The sequence below is a fragment of the Barbus barbus genome, assembly GCF_936440315.1.
Source record: "Barbus barbus genome assembly, chromosome: 7".
Classification (NCBI taxonomy): domain Eukaryota; kingdom Metazoa; phylum Chordata; class Actinopteri; order Cypriniformes; family Cyprinidae; genus Barbus; species Barbus barbus.
The window spans coordinates 28,376,769-28,392,091 of record NC_136735.1 but is presented as its reverse complement, the minus strand read 5'-3'; the positions used below and the strand labels follow the sequence as shown (position 1 = coordinate 28,392,091).

General features: G+C 35.6%; 1 protein-coding gene across 1 annotated transcript in view; it reads left to right on the top strand.

Annotated features, from left to right (window-relative positions):
* Positions 1-15,323, top strand: part of LOC306872801 (uncharacterized protein) — a 53,256-nt gene continuing 37,933 nt past the window's right edge. The window contains exons 1-4 of the mRNA XM_079421646.1: positions 1-271; positions 6,867-8,378; positions 10,004-10,151; positions 13,961-14,152. Coding sequence (XP_079277772.1) covers positions 7,029-8,378; positions 10,004-10,151; positions 13,961-14,152 — 1,690 coding nt within the window. The 5' untranslated portion in view covers positions 1-271; positions 6,867-7,028. The remainder of the gene's footprint in view (positions 272-6,866; positions 8,379-10,003; positions 10,152-13,960; positions 14,153-15,323) is intronic.

The following is a 15,323-nucleotide window of genomic DNA, read 5'->3' as shown; positions in this document are numbered from 1 at the left end:
ACTCGCTCCCTGATACACACACACACACACACGCACACACACGCACACACTGGTTGGTTACTGCGGCACGGTTTGGCTGCAGCTGAAGATAGAGGGGAGGGGGTCTCTCGCTGAGTCTCCGCTCTGACTGAAACTGCTCTCTTGCAGTGCTTTTGCTGGCAGGATCGAATGAAACAGCACATTCTGTCCGGGACAAGCTTACCTGTGGAAAATGTGTGTTTTGATAAAATGAAATACACTCTAGGATTGATTCAAAACACTTGAAAAGCAGGTACGTCTTTGGTGTCATATTTAAGTCATGTACTGCGTAGTTGCATGAGACAGCCTAACTTTTCTTCAGCTGTATGTATGTGAGGGATGTTTTTATGTTTTTCAAGTCAGCTGGGGCTTTTTTCAATAACAGTCCCAGTCTAATAACTTATATTAGGATTAGAATGCACATTATTGGAGCTTTGAATTTGTTGATATTGCGATTTGTTATATCTTGCATCCCCCAATTTATGTATTTGTAGGCACGATAATTACATGTAGAGTTATATAATGTAATGTTGATTTGTTTGCGCATGTGATGCTGGTATTGATAAGTGTGCTCTTGGAACCCGAATCACAGCTGTATATATTAATGATGAAGTTATTAGAGTACATCCTCTTTTTGTGACATAACCAGGATGATATATTGACCTGTTTACATGTTACCTTGCACCAGCGGTACATGTACCAGCGCCAAAGTCGAAATGCACCACACACCATCACTGCTTTAGAGGGACGTGACTCTGTGTGTGTTGTAAGATTATTTGCTCTAGTGATTATATGCACCTGCCTGTGTAACGTTATACCTTAACCTACCTAGCCTAATGAGATTCATAACCACATTTTTGCACTTAATTGACCCACTTAATTGGCAGCTCTTTTACTGGAGTACTATAAAAAATAATGTTTGGAGTCAGTAAGAATAGGAGTGATCTGTAGAGGCTTGTGGGTATTTTGTTGTCTGCCAGTGACAAAGTAGACTGCTCATCTCTCTGGCATCTGTTTGGTTCTGACAGTGTTTGGGAACCGAGAGAAATCCAGAGAAGTTGACCTGCCTGAGAGGATTTTGAGTGAAACGGATCTACAGTATATCACTGTGTTAATACAGATGGCTTCAAATAGTGTTTTTCTGGGAAATTGTCTTAATATTAAGATTAAAGCCATAATGAGACTCAAAATGTTATCAGAAGCAATAACGGCAGATGAGCACAATCAAACTTTTATCGTTGTCAGTACATGGCAATTAAATAGTAAGTATGCATTTTGATTTTGCATGTTATTTCTCATTTCCCATTTATTTTCTGTGCTAAAATGAATTGAAGTATATATTGAATGTGATACAAATCTGATTGTCTCAAAAATCCCATTAGATTGAGTCAAAAAACGTTAATTTGTAGACTCAGATTAAATGATCAAAATAATTAGGTAAGGTTAGAATGACTAATTTCATCAGTATAATTGAGCTGACATAACTTAAGAACTGTGTGTGTAATAACATATAAGCCTATCAGAATCAATTTTGTGCAAACACATAGATTAAAATGCTTTTTTCATCACTGTTCCCATGTATTGAAAGTGGTTCATCTTCCTTATTAAGATGTCATCATCATAGCCATGAGCATTATATGCGGTTGCATGTTTTTTCTAAGCAGCATAATTACGGCTCACAAACTACTCTGCATATCTGATCATTTGTATGCAAATAAACAAGTACATTCCTGTTTTAGAGTATGCATGGTATTGTATTGGTTACAGTATTTTACTTTGTACTGGTATAAACCAACATACTGTATATAGATTCAATGAGATACAAATAATTAAATGATTAATCTTTTGAAAACAATATGAAAACAAATAAGATCTGTATTAGGGATAACATTATTACGCTTGCCAGAAAAACGGACTTAAATCAATATCTACTAAACCACAGTCCTTTGACTTTTAGTTCAGTGATGATTGCCTAAGAATTCAAGCACTAGTCGATCTGTAGCTCTTTCTCAATGTGTTTAACATTTCTTCTAGTCAATTTAGGGCCTATGTAGAGCTGTGCAAATCTGGACTTGACACTCGGGCATTAGAATAAGCTTATGAGATCAGTTTTGGCACCAGTGCTACTATGGGGAATAAACACCTTTTCAACCGCTGTAGCACCAGCCAAGCAAACGGCCTTCTAATGCTCAACTATGCAGTATAATTACACTGTATGGAGAGAGAGATAGAGACACAAAGAGAAGTTACAAAAGAGTATTTTATGGAGAGAGTATTTTATTCTATAATTCACAGAGGAATTTTAATTTTCACTGTTCAAAATCAATCCTTGTTCAAAAATCTTTATAATATTGCTTGTGCAATGCAAACAGACTGTTATCAGAATGTATACACCAAGTTATCACATATGCCATGTGCAAAGTCCTTGTACTCTTGAGTTTGTGTTGTTTGGAACAGGTTTTAATGGAACAGCTTTAGTCCACAGGCTACGTCTACATTTACCTGACCAGGGTGTCTGCACTGTGATAGAGAGAGAGAGACCTCACTTCTGTCTCCTGGGCCTGAGCCTATTTTTAGCTCTTAAATGAGAGACGGGAAGAGGAATAAAACTTTAAAGAATTACCAAGTTTATGAATTAACATATGCATTTCTGAATGAAATATTTGATTTTGTTTGGGGTTTGTTTTATGCAAGAGTGATTGTTGATATAGAAAGTAGAGTACCAGCATGAAAACTGAGACACTGTTGCATAATCTCTCCCAGCGTCTCGGAAAAAATGACATTTATATAGAGGTGTAACTGCCCACCTTAATATATTATGTTATTTATTCAAGTCGTCATCTAGCTGTGGACGTTCTGCTCAGCCTTTAAGTCATATAAGGACAATAGTGGTTGCAAACATAAGGACAATGTTAACAATGCTAAAAGTGGCCAAAAATAATTTCAATGCTAAGAGCTATGTCAATTCATGCGTAGGTGGTTTAAGAGGACATAGCAGCCTTTTGTCATCACATGCTGAAATATTTTCATTCTAGGTCATCAGTGTAATTCCTTGTTAATGGAAATACTCACCTAATTACACAAAACCGTGTTACAGAAAGGCTGCAGTTCCCAAATGATGCATATCAACCTAGGGAATTATGCAGGTGCTAAATGTGAAATGATGCTAAAGATGCTGTGCAGAAATTTGATCAGATGTTCTGTAAGGTTATAGAGGTGTTGTCATTTTAGTTATGGGAAAAGCAAATGTATTGTGTATCACATTGACAAAGAAACACTGACACTTTTGAAGGTCATACTGAAACTTAAGTCCACGGTTTTCTGATACAGCTCAGTAATGTTGATTATGTAAGTTCATGGGGCATCTTCTGTTGTTGCTGGGGCCCTATAGGCACTGTGGAGTGTTCTACAGATCCACTCAGTTTAGTCCTAGAACATCACATTCATTCTCTGGATCATTTTGTCAGGGAAAGAAGCATTAGCCACCCTTCGCTTCACTGCTTATTTCACCCAGAGGGCCAGTGGGCAGACTAGTGAAAGAAAACTGGGTTGATGTCAGTCATTCGCTGGTGTGACGATGCCATAAAACACCATTCTGATTTAAATGCATGTGCCACTGCAGATTTTTGAGCCAGGTGGATTTTGAATATGTTTGATTATTAAGTGTAAGCACAGTTATTGTAGGGAGAAATTGTGTTTTTCTTTAACACTGTGGGAAAAATCACTCATTTAATGTTGAAATATGTTGTCAAATTAAATTTCATCTTCCACAGATCATTTGTTTTAAACTGAAATTGACTTTTTGCTGCTCTACTCCATCCATTCAAGGCGCCTGTTGTTGATCTCATTGTATTTATTTGTACATTTGTTTATTTTTTTGTGAATCTCTATACATTTGTGGATCATAAATCTATTAATTTGGAATAATGGAACAAAAATAACCCCATACTTTTACTCTATAACATAGTCTTACTTTTTGCATATTTTATGTTTGTTCATTTATTTAGACAAGATTTTTTTATTTTTTTTATTTCTAGTAATACAAGTCAGTTCTTTAAGATTTGTAGCTGTGTATCTCTAGGCTTGAAATTTGTGAACTTTCTGTCCCAGCGTGATGCTCGCTCAGAGTTATTTCAGTTGACAGGCATGCAGTGCTGCACAACAGGGCTCACTTTTCTCATCATCAATTGCGTTGTGTATAGCACACGTAAATGTGTAGAGGACTCTGCGAATCTGCTGGGTTTATGGAGACCATGACAGTGAGTGTAGAGAAATGTGATATGTCTTGTAATCTCACATTTGTCCAGTTGATACCTCACTCTCATTCTCTTCACACCCCGGGGGTAAGTAGGACTGACCCTAACACAGCATGAAATCATTGCTGCAGTATGCCTCTCTCTCTCTCACTCTCTCTCCCGTTCTCTGTGTCTCATCTCTCTGATAATCTGGGTAGAAAGACGTTAAACCAAGTGTAATATCAATCTCAGAAGATTATGGTGGCCTTGGACAACCCATGTTACACAGACCGAGAGAGCTATGCAGGCCAGGGTCATGCACTTCATGTTCAGTATCCCACTGCTATCTGAGCTGTGAACAGTGGGAAACAAGAAAGTGTTGCATAATATCGTGATCACTGAATGTACATCTATAAACAGGGCTATTGATCGTTACGAGTACTTTTAAGATTTAGCCATTTTTTAAATTTTCTAAGACATCATAGTTCAGTACTGAAGGGTTTAGTTGAAAATATGTAAACCAAATAATTTGTTGATTTTAGTTCCTGTTTTTACAAGAAAAGGAAAAATTGTGAATATTGTGAAATATTGAATATATTTTAAAATGTAGTTTATTTGTGTGATGGCAAATCTAATATGTTGATTTGGTGCTCAAGATTCATTTCATATGATCAATATTGAAAACAGTTTGTGCTGTGTATTTTTTTTCTTAAATTTGATCAATAGAACGTTCAAACGAATGGCAATTATTTGAAACAAAGTTTTTGTAAGATTATAAACGTCTTTACTGTAACTTTTAATCAATTTAATGTGTTCTAATTCTGAATAAATGATTAATTTCTTTAATAAAAATCTTACTGACTCCAAACTTTTGAATGGTAGTGTATTCAACTTTTTGCCCAATAAAATGGTTCCTTTAATCAGCATTTCTCTTCCCATTAATGCAACTTTCCAATTGGCACTTACTAACAATAGCAAATAGCAAATCATGTTTTTTTTTGTGATGTTAAATAAAGGCTATTAGTTATTTTAAGTCTCTTGATTGAAAATATGTACTCACAGGAAAGAAAATTACTTTCATCAAATACTTTGGGTTTTTTCTATATCAGTTCAACAATCATTGATTCATTGTGTACATGATATGTTGAGAGGTCTAGTTCAAGGAGTGATCAGATTTTGGTCTCTGCTTTGCATCGTAAAGATTGTTCATCTCATTCTGCTCATCTCAGTGATATGGTATATGCGTTTGTGCTGTCAGCAGCACTCTAATCAACAGTAGCCATATTTGTGACATAAGCATATCTCCAGAAGGTCAGCAGAGGAGAATTTTGCCTGATACTGATTTATTGGCATGTCACTTAGAGTGCAATTTATTGTATCATCATTTTTTTTAACTATAATGTTAGCTACCTGTATTACGGTTGATATCTGCAGTTCCACTCAATACATAGTAAATAACTTCATAAGTGATGCTTGTACTTTTGCATGAGTGCCATGAGATCATGCACCAGCTCTTAGAAAGGGCACAGACACATTTTGCCACCCACACGTTCTCCCAATCCGGCTTGATATCAGCATGTTCTTTGTATTAAAAGATGACTTTTGGTGTATTCAATGAAAGGTTTTTGGGAGCAGAACAATCAGACTCTTGGTCGTGGACCATTCAGCATTTGTCTGAAAACACAAGGCCACCATTGTTGCTGTAACTGTCACCATTGCCTTGTGTGTGTGAGAGAGAATGCCCTGAATATCAAAATAAAAGCCTGCTCCTTTTATTAGCTTTTATCTGCCCTACATTGTCACCCACATTCGATTGAAAATTGTGACTCTGACATAACGCAGACTTGATTGTGCATGTGCATGCCTAAATTATGCAAAGAGTGACTAATTTAAAGCTAACATATTATATACATATTATATTATATTGTATATTATTTATATAATGTTATATATTATTATATTGTATATTATTTATTTTTTATTATTTATACTTTTGTCTTGCTAATTAACAACTATATATACAACACCTTTAATGATACTATTTGTATACACACACACACACACACACACACACACCTACATATATAACTAAACTGAGACATTAGCGTATATGCAATGGTAAGCTTAATATATTATATAAGTTTAACAATAATTTATTGCGGAAGCTATATAAAAGAGTTTGTTGAGTTTTGTACTACATTTTCTTCATTTCTCTTTCCTTTGACTCTCATTATAGAAGAACAGAGAGCAACACATGAACAGTTGCCAGCAGGGAGCAGTAGTGCTGTTCATTAAACCTCTCAACAAAACAGTACAAGACATTTTCTTTATCTTATAAAATATTATACTATGGCTTATTGTAATCTCATCTAGATTTCATTACTAGATTTGACTAGAAGTTGAGTCACAATCCTATTTTTGTATTATTTATTTATTTTTCAAATTCAATACTATTCTTGGGTTTGCTTTTCATATTATTGGGTTTTGCTTCATATATGACTATGGTTTCCCTGTGTTTATCTCGGTCTCTATAATCATTAAATCTCTAACACAGTACAGGTCAGGACTAGATGAAATGCAACTGACATGCTGTTGTCTTTTCTTGTTCCTTAGAGTCATTAAAAGGGTGTCAGCAAAACCACGGACATCATCTTCTGAATGTTCAAAGGAATAGATTTTCTATGATGAGAAACACATTAATCCCTTCTTCTACAAAGTAGAGTATTTCCTGTCCATCAGTGCTGGATTGGATCCAGCTATGGAGGATGTGGCTGTATGATCGTTTCTCCATCCACATGTTTCATGGAATCACCAACAAACAAATCTGAGCTTCCATCACCTGCACTTCCCAAGAGGACTTCTCAGGGATCTCAGCATGGGATGTGTCTGGCATTACACAGTCGTGAACAGAGTAATAGTGCTTTCACATCTGAGTCCCCATTGTCATTGTCGTCGACCTTGCTCCTGTACGATAGAGGTGAGACATCACCGGACTCGGTGCGTAGTTTGAGTAGCCTGAGCAGTGCCAGAACAGATAGTCCTTTGGATGTGGACATGCCAGAGATGGAGATGGGAAAAGCAACGGCCAGCAGTGATGATTCTGGCATACAGAGCCCAGACTGCAGACCAGACTACAGTGAGGACAAGGACAACGACAACTCCGTGTCTGTCTATCTGGATGCTAATGAAGACTGTTGGAGTGACAATGACAACAATAATGTTACTTTGGTGGTAACACAGAAGGTTGGCCAAACTGATGGTGATGATACATCCTGGTGCTCTTCAGAAAACGGTGATGATGATGATGACACTAAAGGGGAGGAGGAAGAAGACTCTTTTCTTTCTTTAGCCTCGGTAGAATTAATAATAAAGAGCCAAGTTGGCATCTCTGATCTGGAAGTCTCTACCAGCTCTGAAGAGGTAATACCAGTCAGTGTTTCACCAGAAGGCCAACAAGCAGAAGTGCCTAACATGGCTGTGGTGAATGAAAGCCAAAGGGAAGTTGTCTATGAAAAAGAGGAAGTTGTGTTGTCTTCAGCCATTCAAGAAACTGACGTCATGAATGAGACAGTGGTGTCCCTTGAAAATACTCCTATAACAGAGACCAGAAACACAACTTCTCACTCATTCAACTCAAAAGAGGAAAGCCAGTCAAAGTCTACAGAAAAAAAGACCAATGATCTGGAAGGACGTGTTTATGCCAAGCCTCCTACAAGGGCTGCTCTGACCAAAGCCACAAAACCTGAGGCGAAGAGGTTCCCCAGGCCAGACCTGAGGAACGTGAAGGCCAAGATCATCTCCAGGGCTGCCTCTGCGCCAAGATCAGCCAATCCCGCAAAAACAAACACTAAAGTTAACCAGTCAGCTTCAGGAAGTGTGAAGGTTCATGCTAGTAGGAAGGTGGAAAATAAAGCTGTTGGAAAAAGAAGTAGATCATCATCAAACCATACAAGAGGGAAAGAAACAAAGACGGTGGTCAGTGGTGGTCAAGAGAAAGATGTAGGAGAAAGACAAGGAGAAGAAACAATGAAGTCAGAATATCCTCCTTCAATTGATTTTAAAGATGAAGAAGAGCCTCAACTTGAGAAAGAAGCAGGGGAAGAAACCTCTAAGAGCACCAGCAAGGTTAGTGACTGAATTTTCCCCTTATTCGCTCATGCAGTTGCTGTTTTCTGTTGTAGCCATTGTTTGTCATGCAATAATAATATTGAAACAAACATTAAAAATTAATTTGCATCTAGGATATATGAAGGACATATTCCTCTGGAGGAATTAGCATTTTATGTAATTCATTTAGTTTGTACATTTAGAAATGTTTTTACATTTTATTTAAACCATAGGCTACATTTTACAGTTTGTGTATTTATATTTTACTATTATTAAACCATTTAGTACATTTAGAAAAAGCTTTTATTGTTGTTGTTGTTGTTATTACAACTTTTATTAAGATTTATTCATTCAGATTTTAGGAATACTAAGCCTTTTGTTAGTTTTTTATTAAGCACTTTACACATTTTTACAATTAGAAAAACGTTTACATTTTAGTATTATGTGTATTTATTAAAATTGTTACTATTATTAAAACGTATTAATTTTTATTCAATGCATTTATCTTTTCTCTATATTTACTATAAATAAAATCTTTATTACTGATTACATTTAGTTTAATTTTGTAACATTTTTACATTTAGTATCAGACATCATCTGGCATTCTAATGAAGCATCTTTTGTCTAGTCAAGTAAGTTAATTACCAATGGAAGGAAGTATTATAGGATTAGGAAGCACTCTAGATTTACGCCCAGGCCTCTCAGGCTGTTTGTGCTATTTATGCACATGCATCCAACTTTTGGTATACTCAAACTGAAACATTCATTTAAACCGACATATGAATAGCAGCTGTCTGATTCCTTGTCAATCTTCTCCTCATGAGGAGAACTGCTCCAACAAGTCCAGCTCCATACGTGTTATCACATGATTGTGCTATGCTGTTATTCAGGCTTAAATGTGTTATTAGGTTGGGTCTAACCAAATGTAAATGCAGACCTCAAAAAGGTTTTCGAATGTAAACACTGTGATTAGAGACAAACACAAATATTCATTTGTGCATCAACACCTTGTTTTCTCTATATGTTCACTGTCCAGTCTTACAGCATGTCAGAGCGCTTACGCAATTCTACGTAAGTGCTTTTGCATGTTTCTGCTTTACTATTTTGTTAAGAAACATCTACAAGCTTAAAAGTCCAGTTCCCTCTCTTACTTTCCTGCCTTTTTCAACTTGGTTAGAGAACATGAGTGAGATATTTTTGCCAATAAAACAACTGTCTTGGAATAGAATGAGGAGGGAAACATTCCTAAGAGGAGCCTGACTGATATGAACACTGATTCAGACAACAGAATCTTTCCACAAACTCACTCCATGTGTGTGTCGAGCCTTCAGAAACGAGGGGGGAGAAAAGGAAAAGGTCTGGGTTGGTCCTGGCATCAGAAGCCCTGAGGGAATAACACAATAGAAACGTTTTCCCTTTGCTTTTTGCTTTTTTTCTTCTTCTGCTTTTTGGCGCTTACGAGTCTTATTTCCCCTCCCTCCTTTCCGCTCCTCCTCCCTCTCCTTCTTGCTTTTCTCTCTCTGTTACCGCTGCACATTTTCTGTCTGTTCTGTGGAATGGCTAACACTATGGTTAGCCTACGGCGCCCAGAATTGGGCTCTCTTGCTTGGGATGCTGTTGCTAATCAACAACTCTTTCTCCAGACGGTGTCTTCCAAGTTGGGACCATCTCTAGGGACTAACAATACCTCCACCTCTGGACCCCCAGAAACCAGACTGAAGCCCTCTAACCGAGAAGCCCGACCCACAGGTAGTCTGGGTCCACCGGGAGGCCGAGCGGTTCAGCCGGCTGGTGAGTTTTGCCTGTTTAACACTCCACATGCACAGAACAAAATCTTAAAGGCATTGTTTAAGGAAGTTGACAGAGTGAACACTACAGTGGAGGAGCTTCTAGATTTGTTTTCTTCAGTGTAATGTTTCTTGTAAGCTTATACTCATATTGTAAGTGTGATTATTTTACCAGCATCACTGTCATAGTTCATGTAACTGTGCTGCAGTCAAGAAACTAAAATGTATTGTCTGCCTGATGCACATTTGCAAAATAATCTGACATAGCATAGTTGTGGTTATTAAATCAATGTGTGTTTTTATATAGAGCTGATTATAATTTTTATAAACTACTAATTTCTTTCTTCATTCAAAAGTTTGGGGTGGGTTAGTAAGATAAATATATGAATTATTTATTCAAAAAGGACACATTAAATTGATTAAAAGTGACAAAAGTGACAGTGAAGACATTGATTAAGAGTTATTTTGAACTTTGTATTCAACCAAGAATCCTGAGAAAAAAATATTCAACCATTCATAAAGAGAAATGTTTCTTAAGCATCAATTCAGCATATTACAATGATTTCTGAAGAATCCAAAGAAATAAAAGAAATAAAATTCAGCTTTGCCATAAATTACAATTTTAAATATTAAAATAAAAAGCAGCTACATTAAATTATAAAAATATTTCACAATACAGATGTACTTTCTGATAAAATAAATGCAGCCTTGATAAGCATAATGATCTTACCCACCCTGAAGCTTTTGAACAATAGTGTATATTTTATTATTTAGAATTATTATTAGTATTTATTTATTCAAATAATAAACTAAATATATAATAGACAAAATAAATGATACCATAAGGAAATAATAAAACATATAAGTAATTACCTAACCACAAAATGTATTTATTGCATTGTTTTAGTTTTTTGTTAAAATAAATAAATAAATATAATTACTTCATTTATGACTCACTTTTGAAGACGTCCCCAAAAAGGAGGTTTTGTCAGATTTGACTTCTTTATTTTTTGTTCCCTAAAACATGTTAAAAAACTACTTTTAAAGTGGTCCTCACTATTTTTGCTTTAAATCAGCTGTGTGAGAATTAGGTTAGGGGTTTAGCAAATAGAATCACCTCCTTATAAAAACCATTAGGTCTGTGATATTTCCTTACTAGTGAATTCAACATGTGTCTGTTATCGAGTGAGCAGGAAGCTGCAGCTGGAGTTAAAAATCCTATAGAACTCAACACTTCAGTATCCAAACATTGCGCAGTAACGCTCCTCTCTGTCTGTGGCCACATGTTCATCATTTAAAGCCATAACACACACTTGAGTTTAACACTTCACACTTAACTTCAGTTTCCTGTCTCATTTTGTCCATTCATCTCTACAGCTCTTTGCCGTTCTCTCTCTTTCCCTCCTCCCATCCTGTCATGTGTATGTGTGTCCATTTCTTGTGTGTGTAGCCTAAGGCAGTTTTCCTGTTCTGGTCAGAAAAAGACGTCTTATTGTGCTCAGTTTGTGTATGTGTCTATATGTGTACACTTTTGAAAAGTTTGGGGCTGTCCCGTAACCTAACCTTCCTCTGTGTCATGCCCTTTTCTTTCTCTGTCTCTTTTGCGTGTTTCCTCTTTCTTTAATTACAAGGGGATATGTTTGGGTGCATGTGGTTTCAGGGGCCATATTCTATATGTTTGTGTGTGTCATGTTTCAGTGTCAATGAAAAGTAGAATTGAATCAAGCAGAGAAGGTCACATTCCTCCTAGACAATCGTCGTCTTGTTTCTCCACAGAGACCACAGGCCCACACTGTGATTTTCACTCCACAATCTAATAGCTGCCAATCAGGGGAAAGTTTTTTGTTGAAGGATATCTGTTACTGTGGAGTCAGATTCACAAACCACTGCCATTTTTATGCCACCAGGACTACTACCTATATAATTAACAGCATACAGAAGTTTCATTACTTGCATTATTTGATAGATTAACTCTTTTTAATTCCTTATGCAGATGACATTTTAATATTAAACATTGATTTCATGGAAATAAGTGAGTGATATGCATTTGAAAAGTTACTCTTATAATCTTTATCAGTATTTTATTATGTTTGCACGTATTAGCTTCATCAAGGTGAACCCTGTTAAAGGGAGAAAACTATTTTGATGCTTTTTTAAATTTTTTAAATAATTTTTTATAAATAATTATACTTTATATGAAGCACAAGATTATAGATTTATTATGATTTCATTGAAAAATGTTTTTAATCAACTTTTAAAAAAGTGATCTTATTTTGAATTCATAAAAGTGTAATATACACTATATACTTTTACTCATTGATTGAACAAGAGTGACAGTGTAAAGACATTTATAATGTTACAAAAGATTTACTATTTCATATAAATGCTGCTCTTTTGAGCTGTCTATCTGGGAGAGGATCTTATCACGATTTCAAAAATAACAGCTCATATTAGAATGATTTCTGAAGGATAATGTGACACTGAAGACTGGAGTAATGGATGCTGAATATTCAGCTTTGCCATCAGAGGAATAAATGACATTTTAAACTATATTAAAACAGAAAACGGTTTATTTTAGTTGTAATTATATTTCACAATCTTACTTTATTTTACTGTATTTTATCATATAATTTTAACCCCTTAACTGTCACCCCCCTTTTTGAAAACAGACTTGAAAGTGCACTATTTAAAGTTAAATTGTTATCATTCATGAATGCTTTTGACGTAAGGTTGGTCTCATTTAAAAGAAGACAATCAGCAGATCAAGGTACAAGTGGCACTGTTTTGTGTGATTAACCTAATGATTTCTTCATTTAGCTACACAAGTTTAGCTGCACCACTGCACATTTTTTTCTGTGTTGTTGTTTCCTTTCCTAATTGTAGATGGCCATGAGTGATCAGATAAATCCACTTGTAGAATAAAAACCCAAAGTCAGACTTTGCCTGGAGGTGAACAAATAAAATGTAGTACCATGTGTTCTCCAACAGGTGGCATATATCGCACTTATTGGCCTTACTGCTGTTGAATTTAGTGCCGTTTAAACACTTATTTCAAAAACATAGGAAAGAGCAGGGGGTTCAGAGAGTGGCTTCTGGACCAGACTCTGGAGAAAGTGAGGAATCTCACTGTACCAGACCAGCAGATTCAAACATACTGTGTGTTTGTGCTGGTTGGTTTCCATAGCAGTGCCCCCAGAAGACCTTACGTTATGTACAGGATGTGTTTGGGGGAGGTGTTCAACCCACTGGAGTCAAACAAGTGTTCTTGCACATAGGAAATTATCTGTAGTGAAAAAAGATAAACAGGATGCAGGAGACACGCAAAGATTTCCCAGCACACTATTGCACGTTTCACAAAGAAAAAGAGACAAACAAAACACAAACTTCCCAGAAATTTGGTGGTGGTACTTATTTAGTATAGTATTAGTATTTAGACTTTTAGTATTAGTATTTAGACTTTTTCCACACCTTGTTTAAACTGTGAAAACTGCAAAAAAAAAAACCATCAATAAATAACTGTAAATCAGTCAGGATAATCTTTAATCATATCACTTTGTATACAGGAAAATATCTCATTAGTAAGTTTTTTTTCTTTGGAACAGAATCATTATGATGGGTATGGAAGTGCTCAAGATCAGCAAGGCTGAATGTACATCTGTATGCTATATAAATAACTGCAGTCTGTTCAATAATTTAGTACACTGTGAGTGCATCTGCTATGAAAACACATCCAGTTTAGCTGGGATATGCCTTAGTATCACTGAAGATGGCAAGTAGAATTGATTTGTTACTATTGTGTTCTTTTGCATTCAGGTATTCCAAGGATGCGCAGCACAGACAAGTCCACAGTACCCTGCAGCCCCACTTCTGTTTCCAGCCCTTCTTGTAAAGGTCCTCATAAAGCTGCCTCTTCCAAACTGCCTGTCAAAGGCCTACCCACAAGCCCCAGCTCCTCATCACTGGGAAGTACAATCAGTGAAAGCAACTTTATTGCTGTAAGCAAAGGTGCGTGTCTGTACGAGATCAAGTCGCCATCTCAATCCTAAGGTTTTTAAGTGCATACTTGAAAACCTCTTAGTGCTAAAATACATCTATTCCATTTTCTCACACTGAATATATTTCTTACTCAGTATTTTGAAGAAACGAGACATTTACTTAAGATGCAGATGAAACATGAACATACACTAAAGTACTATGGTATTAACATTTGAGAGACGTAACTTTCTCTCAGGGCTTTAATAAAATCTTCAGAACTTAGACTGCCCTCATTCCTTTGCTCAGGTCAAAGGTCACATCTGCTCTGAGTTTAGCAGTGACTGTGAGCAACAGTCATATACAATACAATCTCTGCTATTCCAAAGCTGTAGACATTAATCACAACATTCTCTGCATGACACCCTCTCAGAATCATGATTAATTCATTCCCACACACTCCTGCTGTCTTACACTCTGAACTTATATTCAAGAATAACCAAGTTGTCATGGTAACTTGGTGAAATTAATCTAGTTTCAGTAGGAATACGTGTGAATGTGTTTGGCTAATGAATAAAGGTTTTCAAGGTAAAATCATTACAAAACAGAAAAAAGCCCATTAATATTGACAAAAAAAGCCTTTTATTTAAATGATTAATAGATACAGTGATCATGTTGTTGTGCTGTGTGACTAATTGTCTTTTACTAATGCCATTTTTATTAACATATTTATTTGTTTGATGAAATAAGAAATTGGGTCCTAATTTGAGTTTGTTAATGTGTGGCATATTTTTGCACATACACACTTTTTATTTTATTTTATTTTATTTTCTTATTATAAGATTTGTTTACCTGAGAAGAAAATGCTTATGTACACATAATCAGAATTTGATATATATATATGTTTATAATATTTATAAATATTATTTATTTTAAATTGTAAAAATGTAAAAAAAAATTAAAATGTCAACATTTATTTATATGTTTTGTTTACCTGCTTTAGGTATTAATACATGTTTTCAGTGATATATAGACATTCAAACATAAATTTCAAAACAAAAATCATTACATTTAAAAGTTTAAAAGTAAATTTGAAAGTGAAATCTAAGTGAAAAGATTTGAAAATGTCACGGAACAAGACATAGTACATTTATATTCAAGATATATTCTCTGAAAATAAATCTTAATGTCTCATGCAATTGTG